This window comes from Sabethes cyaneus, chromosome 3 (genome assembly GCF_943734655.1).
Source record: "Sabethes cyaneus chromosome 3, idSabCyanKW18_F2, whole genome shotgun sequence".
Lineage (NCBI taxonomy): Eukaryota > Metazoa > Arthropoda > Insecta > Diptera > Culicidae > Sabethes > Sabethes cyaneus.
This window is the reverse complement of record NC_071355.1, coordinates 37,989,714-38,009,670: the sequence shown is the minus strand read 5'-3', so window position 1 is coordinate 38,009,670 and position 19,957 is coordinate 37,989,714. Positions and strand designations below refer to the sequence as shown.

Genomic DNA, 19,957 nt, shown 5'->3' with positions numbered 1-19,957 from the left:
TCTTGCGATATCGTGGATGCTGTCGGCAAAGTTTTTGATGATGGATCAGTACACCACCGACATAGGTAAATACACCTAAAACGAAGTATATGCTGCTCTACTGGCTACTCTTCACAATCACCGACTAATCCGAACATGTAGGAACCCCGAACAACCATGGATTTGGATGTGGTTGAACCATGACGAAGAAGGGCTTAGCAAGCGAGGTGGATAAACCAGGTGAAGCAAGACCTTAGAAAGGAACATTGGATGTCTGCGGAATTGGAAACTAGTGGCCATGCAGCCGGCAGTCATGAGCCGTCTAGTCATGATTTAAGTAAGTACCAATTCCTTTTTATTGTATTTATTTTTAAAATTATATTTGTATATTACATATTCTACATTACAGAGTATTGCATAATACATTTATAGTAGGTATAGGTGTATTAAGAGGTGGGTTGAGATTAAGCCGGGTAAATAACCTTCTGCAGTTGTTCAACTGTTTATCAAAGTTTGATAATCACAAACTAAAAAACTAAATATTTTTGTCTATTTTCCTACTGTTGGCACTAGCCTGTAAGTTTAAAAATATTGTTAATATCTATAAAATAATAAAAATCCATTTTTGCTAAAACAAATATCGATAGGAATTACCCTGTTTACCAGAATAACTTTAGTCAGTCGCAGAAGGTTAAAACACGCCTATGATCATTCGACTCACCTAGAATAGACCTTGTTTTTTTTGCGAAACTACGATAAGTTGATAGCGCCATATATAAAAATATCAAATGTCATACAACTGAATTAAATTGGCTGATATCTAAGATGAATTTAATTAAATCTTCTGAAACAAGGTTGGGAAGTACTGAACGAAATTTGATTCTTTCTCCGCTTAAAAACTAATGTGAATTAAGGACAGAAAACAAAACCAAATACATCTCCAAAACAACCGCTGTCCAAAGTTTGAAAGTCTTAAACACTCCCTCCAAAAACGGGCAGTGTTAACTTAAAGTTCGACCCGGGGACGATACTGCAGCCGCAGGGGAGGTTCCTTGAACCGCTGCCTGGTGACGTACACGAACTGTAGGGTGTGATCCTTACCGAGCAGCTCGTCGTTGCACAGGATGTCGATATCTTTGTAGCGCTCGATCCCGTTAAGAAGCTTCTTGGCAATGAACTTTTTCAGATGAGTAATTGTTGCCTGCGAACTGCAGCGAATGAAACGCCGCTTGAGGTGGCGCAGATTGTTGCTTATGCTCTCCAAGCATAGGTTGACCTGTTTGTCCAGTCGATGGTAGTCAGCTTGCTGATGGGCCAGTTCGTTTGCCTTATCGTCACTTTCCTGCTGCAACAGTGGCAGATCCTTCGGGCAGGGCAAGTTGCGAGACTTGTAGAATTCACGTTCCCGTTGCATCTCATTTTCCATCAAGTTTGGCACCAATTTGAACACAATATCCTGCATTGTGCGATCGAAGCTGATGTACTGCAAGGGATGCGACTGGTGGATCACATTATTGCAAGTGGGACAGGTGTTGGACTCCTCCAGATGCTTAACAAGGCAACTTTTACAGAACGTATGCAGACACTCCGTGACGGTGGTTGCATCGATGAAATAGCCACTGCAAATTTCGCACGTAATGTGCATGTTTAGGGTTCTTAACTTCGTTCGGCGTTCCATTGGAATTCTGCTGTTGCACTGATATCACGTTAAAATGAGAAATAACTTTATTTACAAAAGCCGAATCGAAATTACTAGCACAATTTCGGGAATTTACGTCCTCGTCTGATGCTGTCTGTCTTTTTCTTCTTATTTTTCTTTTTCATTAGACTGACAGTTCGATGATGCTGTCGATGCAAAGGCTGTGTGACGGAAACTCTACTGCCCTGTTGTAATTTTCAACGAATGGTTCCACGCCCGGATTGATTGCATTGCATAGCCCATTTTGCCTTGCATTACAATGAAACGGTAAAATATTATTTCATTTCTGCCTTAACTATAGGGTTGCCAAGTGGCCGGTTTTTGGCCGGCCCGACTGGGTTTTCACTTGCAAAGCGGGTGGCCGGTCAATCCGGCAAAAAACCCGATTTTCCGACGTATGAAGCCGGATTTGTACTTTTTGCCTAGTTTGTTAAATTTTCTGATAAATTTATCAAACAATCTTGAACAGTGGATCATTGAAGATATGTAGCTAGTTTTGCAGTGATAATACCTTAATTCTGGCGGTAATATACACTGCCAATCGACTCCCGCTTTCTTTCTATGCCGGTTACATGCTACCGGCGACTGTCTAACGCACATTACATATTACAGACAAATCCTCTAATATGCTGCCACAACCCCCCCCCCCCCCCCCGCATTTTGGACGGTTTTTGTAATTTTCAGACTTGGTGTCAGACTTAAGTAGCAACAGCAGTTAAATTGCAAGAGCAATGGCAGTTTACTGATCAGTTTGAAGCAGTCAAAGCTGCATAAAGTAGTATTAAAATGGTGCCAAACGAGCTATATACCTATTTAGCTCTCCAAATCATCTTTCTCCCTAAAGCTGATAAACAAGCTTAATAGCGATAAACAAACAGTAAAGTAAATCAATCGTTTATTAGCATCCCTGGCGTAGTATACTGCAGGTTGCTGTTCATCAGCCTTTTGACTGCATAGTGTTGTAAATTGGTATCTACAATTCTATTTAAATTCTTCTTGTCGGTAACTAGCTGCAAATAGGCATTGTCAGCAGTAAAGTAGCCGCATGTTTTGCCAAAATAGCATTTAAGGCAACTTAAATGCTTATTGGCTTGCATTTTAATTGCATTGGAAATGCTTATTGGTTACCTGGGAAGCTTAATAACCTTTTTGCACGGCTAAAAGCCGATAAAAGCAGCAGGAGATGCAGGTAAAATAACTGGAGAACCTTGGTGAAGAATGTCATCGCGTGGTTGCTCAAGTAGGACACACGTCACGTACAACGCTGAACTCGACGTATATGGATCGGGCAAGTCCGTGCGTGTGGAGATCATGCGCCGGGGCTGAACAATGCGCTGGAATGTAACAGACATTCTCTGCGAAACCCAGAGACCATCTTTGTGGAACCGACTAGAGTACGTTATTTTACACATCTCGACTTGTCCAGACGCCTACCTGCAGGTCGAAATTGCGGAAGAATCCCGTAAGTTGCTCACCGTGAACAACCGTCGTGGATTCTTTCAATGCAACCGAGTTCTCCCTGGAGTCAAATCAGCACCAGATGCATTCCAACGTATTATCGTTAGCATGACGGTCGGCATCCCTGGCTGTCAAGCTCTACTCTGTGATGTTCTCAAACGTGTGCGTGAGTATGGTTTCCACTTACGCCTCGAAAAATGCCGTTTTGCGCTCCCTCAGATCGAGTTTCTGGGATATATAGTGGAGAAAGACGGTATTCGAGCTGGACAATCTGCTCATGAAAGAAGCTCGCTGGGGCTGACCAAGGACTACTATAAGTCATTTGGCCAATTCAAGTTCATTCTACTGTCCGATCTGCTGCTCACTCACTACGACCCGTCAAAGGAGATCATCGTCGCAGCAGATGCATCAATGTACGGTCTTGGCGTGTCATGCTCGTTTCCCAACAGGTGAGGTAAAGGCAATCGCTTACGCCTCTCGCTCACTGACATCTGTGGAGATGAACTACGGACAAGCAGAAGAGGAAGCATTGGTATTCCAGTTTAAACAGCAAATCGCTTATAGCGTTGGGCTCTGACACTCCTGTTGTACGAATACGGTATTCAAGATGTTCCAACGCACAAATTTGGTAATGCTGACTTCCTGTCTCTGTTGACGTCATCCCAACGTCGACCTGATTCACGTCTCCGTTCACAATGAGACTGAAGCGAAAACAGCTCTCGACGACACCATCAGCAACCTACCAGTTACGCACCAGATGATCATGGCTGAAAAGAAGAAGAATGCAGGATGCAGCAACTGGTCAATTTCATCATTTCGGCGATCGAATCGTCGTACCATCAATGTTTCGCGAGCGGTTTACTCGTCAGTTGCATCGTGGACACCCTAGGATGGACCGTATGAAATCTCTGGCGCGCAGTTACATCTGCTGGCCTATTGTCGTTGACGATGTGCCGTAGTTTGCTCAACAGTGCAGAGCTTGTACTGAAGCAGCGAAGTCTACAACGATAGCAATCCTGGAGTCGTCGCCCATTCTAGTTCGACCGTGGCAACGCATTCATGTTGACTTCACTGGCTCTATTGATGTCACTATTTCATCATTGTGAATACTTTTTCCAAGTGGCTCGACATTTTCCGCACTCGATCCAGCAACACAACTTTAACCATGAATATGCTTCATGAGACGTTTTCCTCTTTTGGCAACCCGGACTCATTGCTTTCGGACAACGGAACGCAATTTGGTTCCAGCAATTTTGTGTTGCAAATGGTATCACCCATTTTCGAACTGTTCCATACTACCTGCAGTCCAATTACCAAGCCGAACGATTTACTGATTCCCTCAAGCTTGGCCTGAAGAATTAGAGCTATGGAGAAGGTTTACCTTCAACCTTCAACTTCAAAGTTCTTAGCCCATTTAGTGAAAGGTTTTCCGTAATTGGGCTGATCTGCCGAAACCGAGGGATACATCATCAAAAGCGGGCATGTCTCTGACGAACCTATAATTTATCAGGCCATAGACATATTATTTTTGATAACCAAGCAAACTCTTTCAGGAGGGCATAATACAAGAACCCGATGAACTTCTTTCAAGGAACATTTAGTTAACTCGGAACATCTGTCATATTGATATTAAACGCACACCAGTTTAACTGGACGTTCAGCTAGTGACCTACAAAGTAGGATCATTGATGTTTTACCCTTTAACGCGAACTGTCCTTTAATTACACGGACTGTGTCGTGACATGTCTTGAAGGAATGAAAGGAATGACGAACCTTCGTCGGAAAGTTAGCCGTTTAACAGCGCTAACAGAACATCCAACAGTATCCCTCACCAAATACAACGTAGAACTTCTGAAGGTCAAAAGGAAGTTCAGAGACAAGTTTTGTGAGTGCACCCAGCCTCCCCCTGAGGCAGCGCGATTTCAAAACGCATTGGCCAAAGACCTTAATAATGGTTTGGAAGTTATGAGCACGCATGTTCTTGATTCAACAGTGTCCGCTGTACGCGACGTTGACGCACAGCAGCAAGATGTATCGAACGATTCGGTTTGGCTTGCACACTGGCTGTTGACGGAGGTTTTAATCAACTGGGCTCACTTGCTTATTGATCCATATCCAGGATCTGGTCCGGCAGAACAAAGAAACAAACTGAGAGATCCCCACTATTGACAGCTACTATCGCCAGGACAGGCTATCGTCAGCAACCGGGATGTCATTGTCTAAGCTGAATTCTGCGTCTTCTACGTTGTCCTTGCGGATTCCAATCGAGTGCTTTTCTCCAAATCTCGTTTGCTCCTTTCCTTAAGGTATGCCCGAACACCTTCCATTGCGTTCTCATAATTCGGTTGCTATCGGCCGTTGATGACATCGACGGTGGAGCTCCTCGTTGGATATCCAGTTGTCAGGCTACCAGGCATGAATGATATATCTCAGGCAGCGATTAATAAATACCTGCAGTTTTTGCGTTGTCTCCACTGTGACGCACCACATTTCACTGCGGTACAGTAAAACGGATTTAACGCTTGAGTTGAAAATTCGGGTTTTGATACGTAGAGTAATCTAGTTTGAGAATCGTGCGTTGAAAATCTTTAAGAGGTTGAGCCAGCTTACCCTGCTTGGCAAGGGTCAGTGCATTCCATGTTTCGATTCGTGTCAGTGTTTTAATAAACTTTTAAAGTACAGAGTTTTCTTTAAAAAAGTCGTTATCGGTATGAAATAAATATTTAAGGTTTTAGTAATTGTCTAACATATAGATATAATATATATGAACCGTATTATGAATAACTAGGTTACATTTTTAAATAACGAAAATAAAAAAAAACTTACGATTGCACAGTTCGTCTGCCTATTCACTCCTTATTGATCAACTGCACAATCGTCCCGATTACCTTTCGACCGTGCTCGTGGTTAGCCAAATTCAGCAGTGGATCGGTAATCTTCATTTCCAGCATTTTTGCCAACTCCAGCCGAAGGAATTTCATCATTTCGGCTACCTCGTGCGTTTCGGCCTGCAGCACAATCCACCCGTCCTCGAGCAGAATCATAAAATCGCCACTGTGCAGTTCGATCCGCAAATCGCTGCCGGAAAACAGAACCATCGGCAGTAGCGGAACCATGGTCGTCTCGCGGATGTAGATGCGGGACGTTTTCACCTTCTCTTGATAGACCAGATAGGGTGAATTGAAACTACCGTAGCGAGAGTTGATGGAAGACGGGTGAAGAAAAACGTAACCGTCCTGTTTGGTTTTGAAGCGCAAGTCCGATGGTTGAGGTAACTTGGGGACGGCTCCGCCGGCACCGCTGATGAAGCTCTTTTCCGGGGTTAGAATTTTGATGACATTGGGGTACAAGGCAGCACAGAGGATTGCCGCCAGAAGGCGGTTATTGTCGCCGTTAGCGTTGATTTCTGTCCCCGTTAGCTCCAGCAGATCGTCCCTGACGAACTTCCCCCGTCGAGAGGTTAAATCAATCGGCACGAATCCTATGGACACCAACAGCTCCAGGAATTGGTACTTCATCTCGCCGATCGTCTGCAATGTTTTCGTGGAAAGATAATTCTCTTCAGCGTAGCAACTGGCCGCATAGCGGCTTCTCTTGGTTGTTTCTTTCCACTTTCGGTAGGCGTTCAGCATCGTTAAGTGATCACTGTTTGCGATGCCAAACAGACGCTTCCTACTGTCGGCTTCGTCCCTTTTATTGAAGGGGGAAACGAACGGACTTTTATAGCTCAAACAGGCTGCAATCGTCAAAACGCTGTCCAAGCATTGGAAAATTGCTCCAAACAGCATAAGTTTTCCGATTCGGACGTCCACTGGAAGGGCAGATAAATGGTGCCCTAATGGGGTTAGTTGTTCCTGCAGATCGAACGCCCCCACGTCAACCAAACGCTTTTTGGCGGCTTCTATATTCTCATCGCTGGGCGGTTCAATTATTGCCTTCAGCACGTGCTTTAGCTCCCTCGCCTGTAGCGTGCTTAGGGTTTTTATCCTTAGTAAAAGTGGTTCCAGTGGTATCCGATGAATCTCCGGTACCGGTTGCGCGAGGATGTGGTTCGTGAAGCGTGGCCTGGTGTACAGGTGAATGCAAACACCGGGCATAACGCGACCGGCTCGTCCCTTCCGTTGCATTGCATTAGCCCGAGAAACCCAAACCACGTCAAGCGACTCCATGTTCTGGTTCGAATCGAAACGCTTCTCCTTCATCTGTCCGCAGTCCACCACAAACACGCAGTCGTCGATGGTGACGGACGTTTCGGCGATGTTGGTACTGAGTACAATTTTTCGCTTACCTTTGGGAGCTTTTTTGAACACCAGCGTTTGCTCTTCGTTGCTTAAGCTCGAGTGAAGGGGTACCAGTACGAACTTGTCCTCCCGGGGACCGAACAGCTTACTGTCGGTGAGTGCTTCATGAATGGTTTTGATTTCAGCTAAACCGGGTAGGAAAACGAGGATCGAACCCTCCTGGGGCCATCCGTGTTGCTCCGTCCCTTCCACAATGTAACGCAAGACGTGCTCGATCAATTCCGGATTGATTCGCAAGGGATCCATCAGGTAAAGAGTTTTGCATGTTGCTTTTGAGTAGTCTAAAAGAATGCAAATAAAGTTAGTAAATTTAAGCAAAAATACGATCCCGACTCAACTCACCCGAATACCGGGCAAACATATCGGCCATCTTGAGGTTTTCATCCTTGATAGTCCTTGCTGGGGCGGCATTTGCCGCCTTAACATCGGCATACTCAAGCTCCTGCAGCAGTTGTTCCTCTTCGCCTTTGCGCAATTTGCGACAATACTGAGAATCGGGTTCCAGCACGAAAGCACTTCGTTCTACGATGTCTTCCAGGAAAAGCTGCTCCACGGGGAACGTCCGACCGGGAATGTCCAACACCGGGACGTCCCCGAAGTAGGACGAAAAGAGGTTCGAATTCAGGGTGGCCGACATAAGAATCACCTTCAAATCGCTGCGCTTTTCTAACAATTCCTTGAGGATTAACAGTAGAAAATCGGACTCTTCGGAGCGTTCGTGAACCTCATCGACAATGATGTGGGTAACCGTGTCCAAAGTGGGTTCCGATTGCAACCGTCGAAGCAGAATTCCCGTCGTACAAAAGGTGAGTCGCGTCGAGGAGGAAATTTTGTTCTCCAATCGAATTTGATAACCAACCGTGTTACCGATCCTTTCGTTGCGCTCGTCAGCCACTCGCTCAGCTACTCCGATGGCCGAGAGGCGCCGTGGCTGAGTGCAAATGATTTCCACATGAGGAACTTTTCGTTCCAGCTTGGATGACTGGAACAGCCAATTATCTAGTATAAATTGAGGCACTTGAGTTGACTTACCGCAGCCCGTTTCTCCGCTGATTACCAGCACTGAATTGGACTCCATGGCAGTAATTATTTCGGTCATTTTGGACCAAGCAGGCAACTGCTGCCGGTGACGGAGCATTTCCTTGTAGGCTTCGTTTTTCTGCTTATCCATAAACTTGCGGATAATGTTCAGGTCGTCTTTCAGCAGTTGCTCCGGATTGGTTTTAGGACCTGTGGAACGCTTCGTCTGACCCATTTGATTGTGGCTAGGCAAATCTTCGATTTTTAAATTGTTTAAAGCTTGCTCCGTAGGCTGGTAGAACAGAGAACGACGAGAATCGGGAAATTGATATCGATCCAACTCGATAAAGCGGGAAATTTCTTCGTCATTCTGCAAAAGTTCGGCGACAGAGTAAATACAGGGCATTCCGTCTTGAGTAATTTTGATCGACTCCTGAACCAGCAACCTCGCAACACGCAGCATTAACAGATGCGGTATGTCAGGGCAAGTTGTCTTTAGAAATAACAGCGGAGGCTCATAAGGGTATTTGCTCTTTTGGGGGAAACGAATTTCCAGGAAAAACCAATTTGGATCTTCCTCCGGTTTAGATTTTCCCTCTTTGGGAGTCTCTTCATCGTCAGATTCAGATCCATGAGAAAATAAGCACTTATTACCATATCTACATTTACCTTTAGCATAGTTCCAGCATGGTTCCTTTTTACCCTTTTTCCGTTTAGCCTTGGCAGCCAGCTGCCGTTTGTGTTCCTCTTCAGCCTCTTGCTTTTTCTTCTGCTCTAGTTTTCTCACCTCCGATGGGCTATGAACCAACAGGTGGTCAATTTTAAATTTCAGCTGCCAAACTCGATTGCGTTCCTTTTCGATAAACAATTTATCGTAAATCGACTCCAGTGCTTCCTTTTCATCTGCTCTCATCTGGTTAAGTTCCTCCGGCTGCAAATCACAATCCAAAAGCGACAAATCCACCGGAGGTGGAAAATACTTCTCAAACAGCAGTTCCAACGCATCATCCACATTTCCACTACAGTGATCCAGCGCTTCCTCGCAGTGCCCTTTCGCAAAACCGTAACTCTCCAGCTTTATCAGTGCGTACATTCGAAACTTATCCTCATTTCCATTGGCGGTCTTTCGTGCATTCGAATAATCACATCCACCCTGAACGATCAGATTGCCTCGATCCTTCCAGTAGGCCTTTTTCATGCGACCTCCTTTGTCCTCGTGCATGGAAATATCACCCAGCTGAAACGATTCCCCGTGAATGGTCCGCAGCGTGTCCATCACCATCGTTCGGGATTCCTCCTTTAGGCGCAGGATTTGCAGCTCGGTTTTAACCGGTGCCTTTGTTGGCGGTGGTTCCAATGGGGCATTTCTGCGAACGTGTTGGCGAATTACACAAGATTAGATATTTAATTTTGTTGTGAAATCATGGTGTGAACTTACGTCGAGCGAGGATCTACGACGGTACGCAGGAAGCAGTCTCCTATCAGCTGGCGACTTTCTTCGTCCATTGCGGGATTCCAATGTTTACCACACAGAGCGGAAATAACTTTAATTTAGTAAAAATTATAATTTTACTAATTTTACAAGCTACGTTAACAAAAGAGCGAAATGCACACCACACGCGTTTACCAAGAAAAGTGAAAAGCTCAGGTAAAAAGTGGTGATATGAAAGAGAACTGTCAAAATCATCTGTTTTTATTTGCTTCAGAAGATGACGAAGTTAGCCCGCGAGGGGTGATGTTAGCTTCGGCTTAGGCGTCCCGAGCAGCATTAGGGTGGTTCAATACAATGTAATTTAACAGCAGTTTGTGAAAATTTTCTTAATCATTTGAAAATTTCAATATAAAGCTTAAAACTAGGCTTTAATGCCACGTTATGCATTATGATAAATTATGAATATGCATTTTTTTATACCAAAAACCAAAACCGTTTGGTTTCTTGAATTGAATTTATTGAATTCCACGGCATTTCGCGGGAACCGCTAGGTAACCAATAAGCATTAGAGTAAGCAGTAAATCAATCGTTTATTATCATCCCTGGTGTTTTATACTGCAGGTTACTGTTTATCAGCATTTTGATTACATAACTGTTGTAAATTGGCATCCACAATTCTATTTAAATTCCTCTTGTCGATAACTAGCTGTAAATAAGCACTATAAGACGGTTAGCAGTAAAGTAGCCGCATATTTTACCAAAATAGCATTTAGTTAGCATTTAAGGTAACTTAAATGCTTATTGGCTTGCATTTAAATTGTATTGGAAATGCTTATTGGTTACCTGGGCGTGAATCTATTTTAGAAGTCTCTTTTCGATTAGATCGCACTGAACTTTGCACAGATGCTCCCTTCATATTTTATACTAGCAGAACCGGTTCAGCTGAGTTTGACGTAGGACTACGCGTAACGGCAAGTTTGGGCGTATGGTGATATTCCAAAAAATCAAAAAATGCGAGCGTCACGAAAAAATGAAAGATTTTGAGATTGCTCAGCGGTTTCCAAATCGATTTTAAATATTTTTACGCCAATCGATCGGAAAATTTTCTACGTATCTACACCAATAAAGACACCTATTAATTTCAATTTACATACAATTGAAAACATCGTTTGTTCGTTGACTTCAAAGCCGCATATGATACCATCGACCGGAAAGAGCTATGGAAAATCATGGACGAGTACAACGAGTACAGATGGTACAACCTTTTTTCAGCTCTTAAACCTCTAAATCTGGTGATTTTATCAAGCTTCGGGCTTGTTATTAGCTGCTTTCGAAGCTGCAATAAAGCTTATTAGAGGCTTCTGCGCGCTTTTAAATAGCCAATTTGCGTAATGCTGTCAATTCCATTTTTAGAACGAGAAATAGTTTTGCAATGCTTTTTCAGTCGCTAAATCATCGTCTCATCAACCTTTATGCAGCCAAAAAAATCTATTTCTAAATTTAAAAAGATGGAACGCGTTATTTTTGCTGTGAACATGTCTCGAAAGCGATATTTTTTAATTTCGAATAACTTTAATTCGTATAAGTAATAAGCTAATTAAAAATGCATGTCTTTTTTTGGGAATTGAACCCGCCAGCTTCTGATCCATAAGCGCTCACCGTATGAGCCGCCCCATTTACATCTGCAGAACAGACAGAGGGAATGTCTTTACACCTGAAGCCTAGCCCGCCTAGCCTGAACCAGTCGATAATGTCGATAACTGACAAACTTTTGCTATCAGCGAAATTGTGAAATTCTATGATCTGACAATATGTTTGCTGTGAACCGAATGAAAACTTGGTAGTATAGTTTGTAAAGTCACTTTAATTCCCTTAAGCAGCGTTACATTTTTAACATCTTTAAGCAGCCGTAAAACGGTTTGATGTTTATGGCAGTTTAGAAGCAGATTGTTGAGCAGAAAAATCCGCTATTAAGCTTGTTTATCAGCTTTTGGGAGAGAACTGGTTTGAAAAACTTAAAGTAGCTTAAACATCGCTTATTTAAACACCATTCAAGTGCTTACTTTATGCAGGTTTGATCGCCTTAAACCGACCCGTAAACAGCTATTGCTCTTGCAATTCAGCTGCCGTTGTTACTTGGGAAGCAAAAGCAACCTAAAATGATCCATTTAAATTCGAATTCATATCCAGTTTTGTGCTCAATTTTCAGTTAAAATTAAAGTAAAACCGCAGAGAACTCTGTGATAAAACATCAAACTCGTGTTAATAATTCAAGTCCACTATTCAGTCCAATTGGTCGATGTTAAGTCAGCAGAATAGATCGCAAATTGAAAAAAAATGACAGCGAGCGATCTAAAATTTCCAAGGTTATATTTTACCCTAATCAGATTATAGATTGTTGCAAACAGCCAGAGATATGAAATGAGTTCGAAAACGATTGAAAGCTGCGAACAACACGAAGTAGCAAACTTTGAATTAGTTTTTTTGTTCGAAATCAGAATTTTGTTATTTGGTCCGGTCTGATTAAGCACCGAACAGTTCCATATTAATTTCAAGTTCACTTTCATTGGCTTTGAAATTTCATGTTCATGTCTTTTAACTTTTTTATTCACATTTTTTTTATTATAGACGTTTTAAATATTAACGGCTTTTGAATTTTTGCTTGTATTTTTAACTTATAATTTTTGATTTTAAGTTTTGATCTTTGATTTTTAAACTTCGACTTTTGATTTTCACCTTTCGATTTTCTTTTTTAACTTTTGAACGACTGTTGAATTTTGAGTTTTGGCTTAAAACTTTTGAATTTCGATTTGTCTTTTCATGGTGGTTCTTTAACTTTTGATTTTTAACTTTTTTCTTTTGACCTAAGGCTTTTGGATTTTTACGTTTGATTTTTATCCTTCGACTTTTGACATTCATCCTCCGTTTTTTGATTTTTGACGTTTGAGTTAAATTATGATTGGGTGTTTGATTTCTGAATTAAAGCTTTTGACTATTGATCTTCCTTCTTCGATTTTTGACTTTCACTTTTTGGGGTTTTTATTTTTCTGACTTTTGACTTTTGGCTGCTAATTTTTACCTTTTGAACTTTTGACGTTCGGCATTTAGTTTTTGACTTGCGACTTTAATTTTGACTTTCAACTTTACTTTGCCCTCCGTCAATTGTAAAAATATACTGTTATAAAAAATTAAGTTTAATTTCAGTTTTTTGAATTTTTCCGATAAATTTTTGATATTTAACTATTGATTTTATGATTGAAGGCTTCATGATGACTTCTGAATTTCAACTTTTGACTTTTATTTCAAAAGTTTAACTTTTGTATTAAAACCTTTTATCTTTCGGCTTTTGACTTTTAACGGGTGGCAACTAACTGCAATTCCTGGCTCTCTAGTTATTTTTGTACATCAAGGAACTCCCGAAGAAATCTTCGATTGGGCGCATTGAGACAAATTTTTTGGGTCGTGGTTTTTGGGTAAAAATGGGATCGAATGGGTATTGAGGAACGATTGTGTTTTTTGGCGTAATGCGATGATGCTGTACCCGGCCAAAACATGTATTGTCCATCTGCATTATTTTTTTTGTAGAAACGGGATCAAAATTTTCTTTAAACATTCATCTGGTGCATCTTAATTGATAGTCAAACCAGAAGGCTTGTTGTTGAAGAAACAAGAAAGAGAACAATGCCCTTCTGCGTCCATAATTTTGGCTGGTATTCCATTATTTTGCTTGCGAATACAGTGGACCCCCGTTCGTTTGAACGATTTCTCATGCAAACTAACGGGGTTAGTTTTTAATTTGAACAACTGGCAACTCTACATATGCTGGAACTAGTGTGATCTGGTCGCCCTACTCTTTGTTATTGTTTTGGTGGTTTGATTCAGTTGGAAATTGGAAGCAGCGAATATTTCATTCTCCGATCGGATTTCTATTGCGGCGCTTATAATAAATCCTCCTGCTGCGGCGGTGGTAACGCGCTCAGGAGATAACCGTGATACAACCGCAAAATTAAAATTTAGGTTTTCTGGTTTATGGTTCAACCAAATATCAGTTTGGTAGCGTGTTTGTGGTGGGAAATAATTGATTTGGTAAATTTTCAAATACTAATTACTATAATAAATCAAGCGGTTATCTTTTGATGGTTTGGTTCTGCTGTCAAGATAACCGCAATGTGAGGATTTTTCTTGCAATCTGCAATATCTTATTCGCTGGGAAAACGCAATATGAAACAGATTAAACACGCTAGATCAGGACAAACAAATCGCGTTTATGCGCATTGTCTGCATAAGCAAACCAACGGGGTGCAAATTAAAAAGTGTTCAGATTAAAAGCGGTCAAACGAACGGGGGTTCACGGTAGTTGTTGGGCATCTTGGGATATGGTAAACAGTCGAAGCCGCAACATATTTGCTTTTTAAATCTTGTACCGTATAATTTTTGCCGAGATTTCTGTTGCAGTTCCTAGAAGTGTACAACACGCTTCCGAAATGCTTCTTGTTTCTTCTGTGTTACCAAAACTGGGCAAACATAAACCAAACGAAAAATATTAACAAAAAGAGGAGAGACAGAGCTAACACATACATACTCTCATTTCTCTCTGAGCTCGTTTGTTGTTGAGCACATGTGCCGCGAAAAAATTCCAAAATTTTAGTTGCCACCCGTTACTTTTGATTTCCGACTTTTTACTTTTTACTTTTGCCTTTCAACTCTTTCAACTTTTGTGTTTTCGACTTTGGAGTCTATCTCAACTCCGATTTTTTTTGTCTAATTTTAATTGCTCAAACAAAACTAATAGTTTAATTTCAAGTTTTTAAAAACTTCTTTGCAATATGTAAAATTATGTAAAAATTAATGTAAATTATGTAAAAATAAATCTGCCATTCAATGATTAAACAATTTTTCCAGGCCAAAGTATGCTTTTGAAAAATCGTTACCCAGTACCCAGCTTTAGTTTATGTCTAGGCACTACAGGCTATGCTTCAATGCATTTACAATCTTTATTAAATTACTTAGTTTTTTTTTCTTGAGATATCACTCATTTAAATAATTGTTGCATGTTTTTTATTTCTGCATTCTTTCTAATATTTGCATCTCCAGATAATCATTTTAAGTAAACGGCTTTCACTTTCGATGCTTCAGAGCCACTTACGTAATTTATTGTGAATTGACAATTATTTATGAAAAATGTGTTCAGAATAGGTTCAACATTCGGACCGTACGCTAATGGGTTATCATATTAAAAAAAGGAATTCAGGAAAATTGTTAAAACAAAATTACTTTTGAAGAAAAAGGACATCGCTAACAAAATGATTGACTTCAAAATTTTTCAATGAACAATTATCTGGATAGAGCGACTATTGCTTATTGGGTGCTTCTTTAGATACATATTTTTGCATGAAAATCAAAACTTGAGCTTCTTTTGGGTGTACTTTCATAAAAAAATAGTCCTTAGCTTGATCGCATCGTTTGTACGACTTTGCCCCTTAGAGGGTTAATCATGTTTGACAAATTTCTGTTCATTCCGCCATTTACGTAACCAGCTTACAACTCATTGTTCGGAATGCTTCTCGTGATCATCGTAATGTATGGTATTTGCCGCACATGATATATTTTACCAAATATAAAAATCAAACAAAAAGATTCGGTGTCAAATGAAATAAATTTACATACCGGAATTCACACCTACATTTTGCTGCCGGTGGCGGAACCACTATCAAATACCTACTGCATGCATATAAATTTATTTCATTATCTCTTATTGTTTGCATTTTTTCACTCTCCATTATAATATGGTGCACATCACTGGTGGTAGACATGCGCAGATCACAATTATCAGATAACGAACCATATAAATACCTACCTACCTAACCAATTCGTGTGGCCAAACTTGCGCACTGTGTGCTTCGATGCAGAGATAAAAATGGGCGATGATGCTAATTAACTGTGGCAGCCGCTCAGTGGGCGGAGCTTCGGCTAGTAGAAATTTTGATCAAAAAATCCCGTCGTATAGCTACAATGGATGCATGATTGATAACCATTATGGTTCATTCGACACGAATCGGCAATGATGGCCAGTGGAGTCTAATAAATATCGTAAACTTTATTTTCTTAACTTACTTTCTGCCTAATGTTAGATATGTTTCCTGTTACGATGAAGTTATTTTATTGTTTTTGTTTATTTTATTGTTGTTGAAATTGAAATTGATTTTGAAAATTAATTTACTTTTGTTATTTATCTCTTCGTTTTTCGAAATTTTCTTATTATTTTTCACAACTGGATCACAAATCTTGTGTTTAAAACCACCCCAAAATTATTATGTTTCCATATAATATTAACAACAATTCAAAATTTATTATATAAGATGATAATTTACTTGTTCGGTACTGGAGATTCTTTATCTTTTCTCACAGTACATTACAATGTTACTAACATAAATCTAATTGATATAGTTTCAAATTCAGAGTGCTGGCTGGTGTACCGACCTTGACCTTAAACTTCGCATGAATACCAAAAATACTGAATGCTGGAGTTCACCGTTGCACTGTGAACAATGATACAATCATTACTCGGATTCCGGATTGTTTGCTAATTGTTTGCGGATTGTTAATTCTGAAATTATAATTGAAGCAAAATAGGTAATCGAAACACACATTGAATAAAATGCATTATAAAATAAATCACGAAAATTGTTTCGCACAGCACATAATTTGCACCTAGACGGTATGTACACGGATGAATAAGTGGGAAAAACGGTTCAAGTTTAAATTCTATGACTTTACTCAAATATACTGATTACATATAGGAGTGACGCCCTTTTCGATTATTGAAATTCGAACATTTGAATCGTTCCAATACGCATTGTCATTTTTTATTACAGGTACAAAACAGAGATCGCGAATCGCCTCAGTACAAAAATCAATCCAATTAGCATATCCGATACTGCATGATCTGGGGGACAAAATTCAGAGGCATGTGGCAAGCCGCCCGCCAGCAGTGCGCCGCATTGAACGAAAATGATGATAAACAAATCAAATTTATTTGATACTGAATGGCTTGTAGCCTCTGAGCTGAGTAAGTGAAAAATTTTTGCGTTATTGTTGGGACGTTTTTCAAAGCTTGTTCGTTTTTGTTATGAATGGCCTTTAATCGTAAGATTTTAATCTCAAAAAATCAATTCCTGTTAGTTTAATTACTCGTTCTTTAAGATTACTCGCAATTGTAGAAACAAAAGTGTCTAAAATCGGAAAATGCCATCTTTAGCAAAGTTGCTGAGTTTGATCAGCAACTACTATTTAAAAAAAATCAGAAAAATTCTATTTAAAAGAATATAACATAATAGAGCTTAGGACAAGCTTTCAAATGTGTTCAAAAGAAAATTGTTCTCTTGTGGAATATGACTGTACGATGTTTCCCGGCTTACATTGAAAAGAAAAAGGCTTTTTACAGCCAAAACTACAAGAAACCAACAAGCACGCAACAAACGATTGAAATTGTTATAAGAAATATTTGAAGAAAAAAATGGCTTGGCACAATCTCACCCCCGTGAAGCTCGAAAAGTACAAAGCTTCGAAAAATATAATTTTCGTAATCAAAACTTATCCAACGCATAATAACCTTTCAATACATTGTAAATGATTAGTTTATATATCTTCAAAATAGCAAGTTGATGCGATTTCTTGTTTGGGTTGGTTTATACCAGGGGGTGGTACCAAGCGAAAATTTCGTACCTAGCATCGAAATCATCATCCCTATAAAAAATCCTCCTATTTAGTATTAGCAGTAGTATTTCAAAAACAACAATCCCAGTTCTTCCAATGTTCGTTCTTCATAAAAACACAAATACTCAATAGTAAAAAGCATTCAGTCTATTCGTAATAAGCTAACGTTTTGTTTGAAGGTCATTGATAATTGTCGTAACAAATTTTGTTACAATTAACTAAAACGAGCTTAAAGTATCACAATCCATTTAGTTTTATATGTAAGTCAAATTTTTTGTTCGCTGTTATTTCAATTTCTAAGCAATTAAAAAAATACCTAATTGAAAGTAAAAAATATATAAATATTGCAAAAATTTCTTGGTCACTCTAATTTGGAAAAAATGGTAACCCTAAGAGCCAAATTTTTGGTGCATGTCAGTAACGCATCGAATATATGGAGTTTGACAAGCACACCATAGCCCTGGTTTATACGGAACATTTTTACAAGCGTTTTTTCCGAGTATTTTTGATCGCGAACTTTGAAACCCTGTTTAGGCAAAATACTTTGCTAATATTATCTGTGTTCCATTCTAAGTTATGAATAAATATGTTATGTTCATGATCATTTTGAATTTAAGTCACCAGTTTCTATAGATATAATAAATTTTCACAAATAAACATTTTTGGTTTTTGGCCCAATCTCACCCCCGTGGCACAATCTCACCCCGGATGGCGGTATTGAAAGTACAATTCTTATTTTTTAACCATTTTCAGGTACAATAACTTCAATATTTGTAGCCCTCGTGGTTCCGTTTTAACGAGAATTACAGGGTGCGTGACGAATTTTTGCAGTAAATGACATGTTTTAGAAAATTAACACCAGTCCCAAGTAACAATTCGAGTTTTATTGCGCTGTTATTGGGGGTTTTATGACCAAATTTGGTCACCAAAACCGTCATAAGTGCGTAAAAAAACCTGTATTGTTACTTGGGGTTAGTCATATATGTGAGGAATGTTTTGTGGTTAATTTTCTTTCGCAACATATGGGAATTGTAAATTATTTCATTGAAAAACTCGCCTTCCTTTTCAATGACTGTTGATAGATGCTTCCGGAAACCGCCACATGTACGTTTTACCATGTTTCGATCCATAGACTTCATCACCTCCATGATATTTGCTTTGAGTGACCTAAGCGTGGTGTGAGGCGTCCTATAGGTACCCTGCTCGACGACGCCCTACACAAAATAATCCGAAGCATTGATATCGGGACTGCTAGGGGACCAAATTTTCTTCTCCATCAATTGTAGAACCACCGTTTCAAAAAAAAATATTAATATCAATGCCTGACCGCATTTCAAGGTCAAAAGCTAAAAACACGAGTTTGGTCATTGATGTCGCTGGATTCTTTTTAATCATTCTTTCCACTTTTTTTTGACCTTGTTTCGTTCAGCGGTAATGGAACGGCACTTGTATGCCTTCAGGGTAGGTGTGTAGGATAGCTTATCACTTTCCCAAGCATTCTTTATACAGTACACTGTTCTTTCCGACATTTTTACCGACCGAACTATCTCCTCTACGCTTGTTCAGGCGCGCAATAAAACGACGACGGCAGACCGATTATTTTCTTGTTTCGACATCTTTCATATTTGAATATTGTTTCGCAAGAATGAGAAATTGCTATTTGAAATTTACTGCTAAAATTCGTCACGCACCCTGTACTTTTATTAGATAGATGAATCGGAAGATTTCAGGGGATCATCCCAACCAATAATGAGATACATCCTGTTATAAAAATGGTCGTAAAGTAGTATTAGTACAATAAGAAAAATTATATCACAATGTTAGTGAAATCAGAGGTCCACCAATCACGATTTAGCGAAACGTAGATTAGATCTTCGAAATGTACCATTGCTTGGCACGATTTGTTTATGTTATTCGACGTCCCCCGCTGATTTTTCGTTATTAATATCGGCAAATAACTTCTTCTTGAAACGAATGCAAGGTCAGATGCCAATTTCACTTTTTCGTTTTGTGAGAGACCCACCCTGCTCGGAGCGAGGTGAATCGGCGCGCGATTTTACCCGCAGTCGGCGATATTGTATAATACTTGAAGTAACCTTGGACAGAAGAACCTGCCCATAGAGAATTGCCTACTGTTTCGACTCAAACTTCGAACAGTTCAGCATGCGAAATACTTTTTAATATTAGTATTTTACTTGTTAGAAGGTTCTTTTATTCGATGAGATGTCAGAAGACGCTAACAAAAGCGTTAATATTTGTGAATGTCTGGTACGTGGTTTTGCTTAAACAAAAGTGTAGTGTACCGATTTATGCTTCGTTTTAAAAATATTAGGTACATTTGAGCGCCCGGAA

At 39.9% G+C, this 19,957-nt stretch overlaps 3 protein-coding genes across 3 annotated transcripts; 1 reads left to right on the top strand and 2 right to left on the bottom strand.

The window, feature by feature from the left end:
• Positions 1-381: 381 nt before the first annotated feature.
• Positions 382-1,749, bottom strand: LOC128744565 (polycomb group RING finger protein 3-like). The gene has a single exon (XM_053841663.1). The coding sequence runs from the start codon at positions 1,655-1,657 to the stop codon at positions 986-988; it is 672 nt and encodes a 223-aa protein (XP_053697638.1). The 5' UTR covers positions 1,658-1,749; the 3' UTR covers positions 382-985.
• A 1,258-nt stretch (positions 1,750-3,007) lies between these two features.
• LOC128739474 (uncharacterized protein K02A2.6-like) lies at positions 3,008-3,589 on the top strand. The gene has a single exon (XM_053834969.1). The coding sequence runs from the start codon at positions 3,008-3,010 to the stop codon at positions 3,587-3,589; it is 582 nt and encodes a 193-aa protein (XP_053690944.1).
• Positions 3,590-5,911: 2,322 nt separating this feature from the next.
• On the bottom strand, positions 5,912-10,050 carry LOC128744564 (putative ATP-dependent RNA helicase DHX57). The gene is made up of 3 exons (XM_053841662.1): positions 9,896-10,050; positions 7,780-9,824; positions 5,912-7,718 (listed from the first exon to the last, which is right to left on the bottom strand). Exons 1-3 carry the CDS (start codon positions 9,961-9,963, stop codon positions 5,986-5,988), a joined length of 3,846 nt encoding a protein of 1,281 aa, XP_053697637.1. The 5' UTR covers positions 9,964-10,050; the 3' UTR covers positions 5,912-5,985.
• Positions 10,051-19,957: the final 9,907 nt, after the last annotated feature.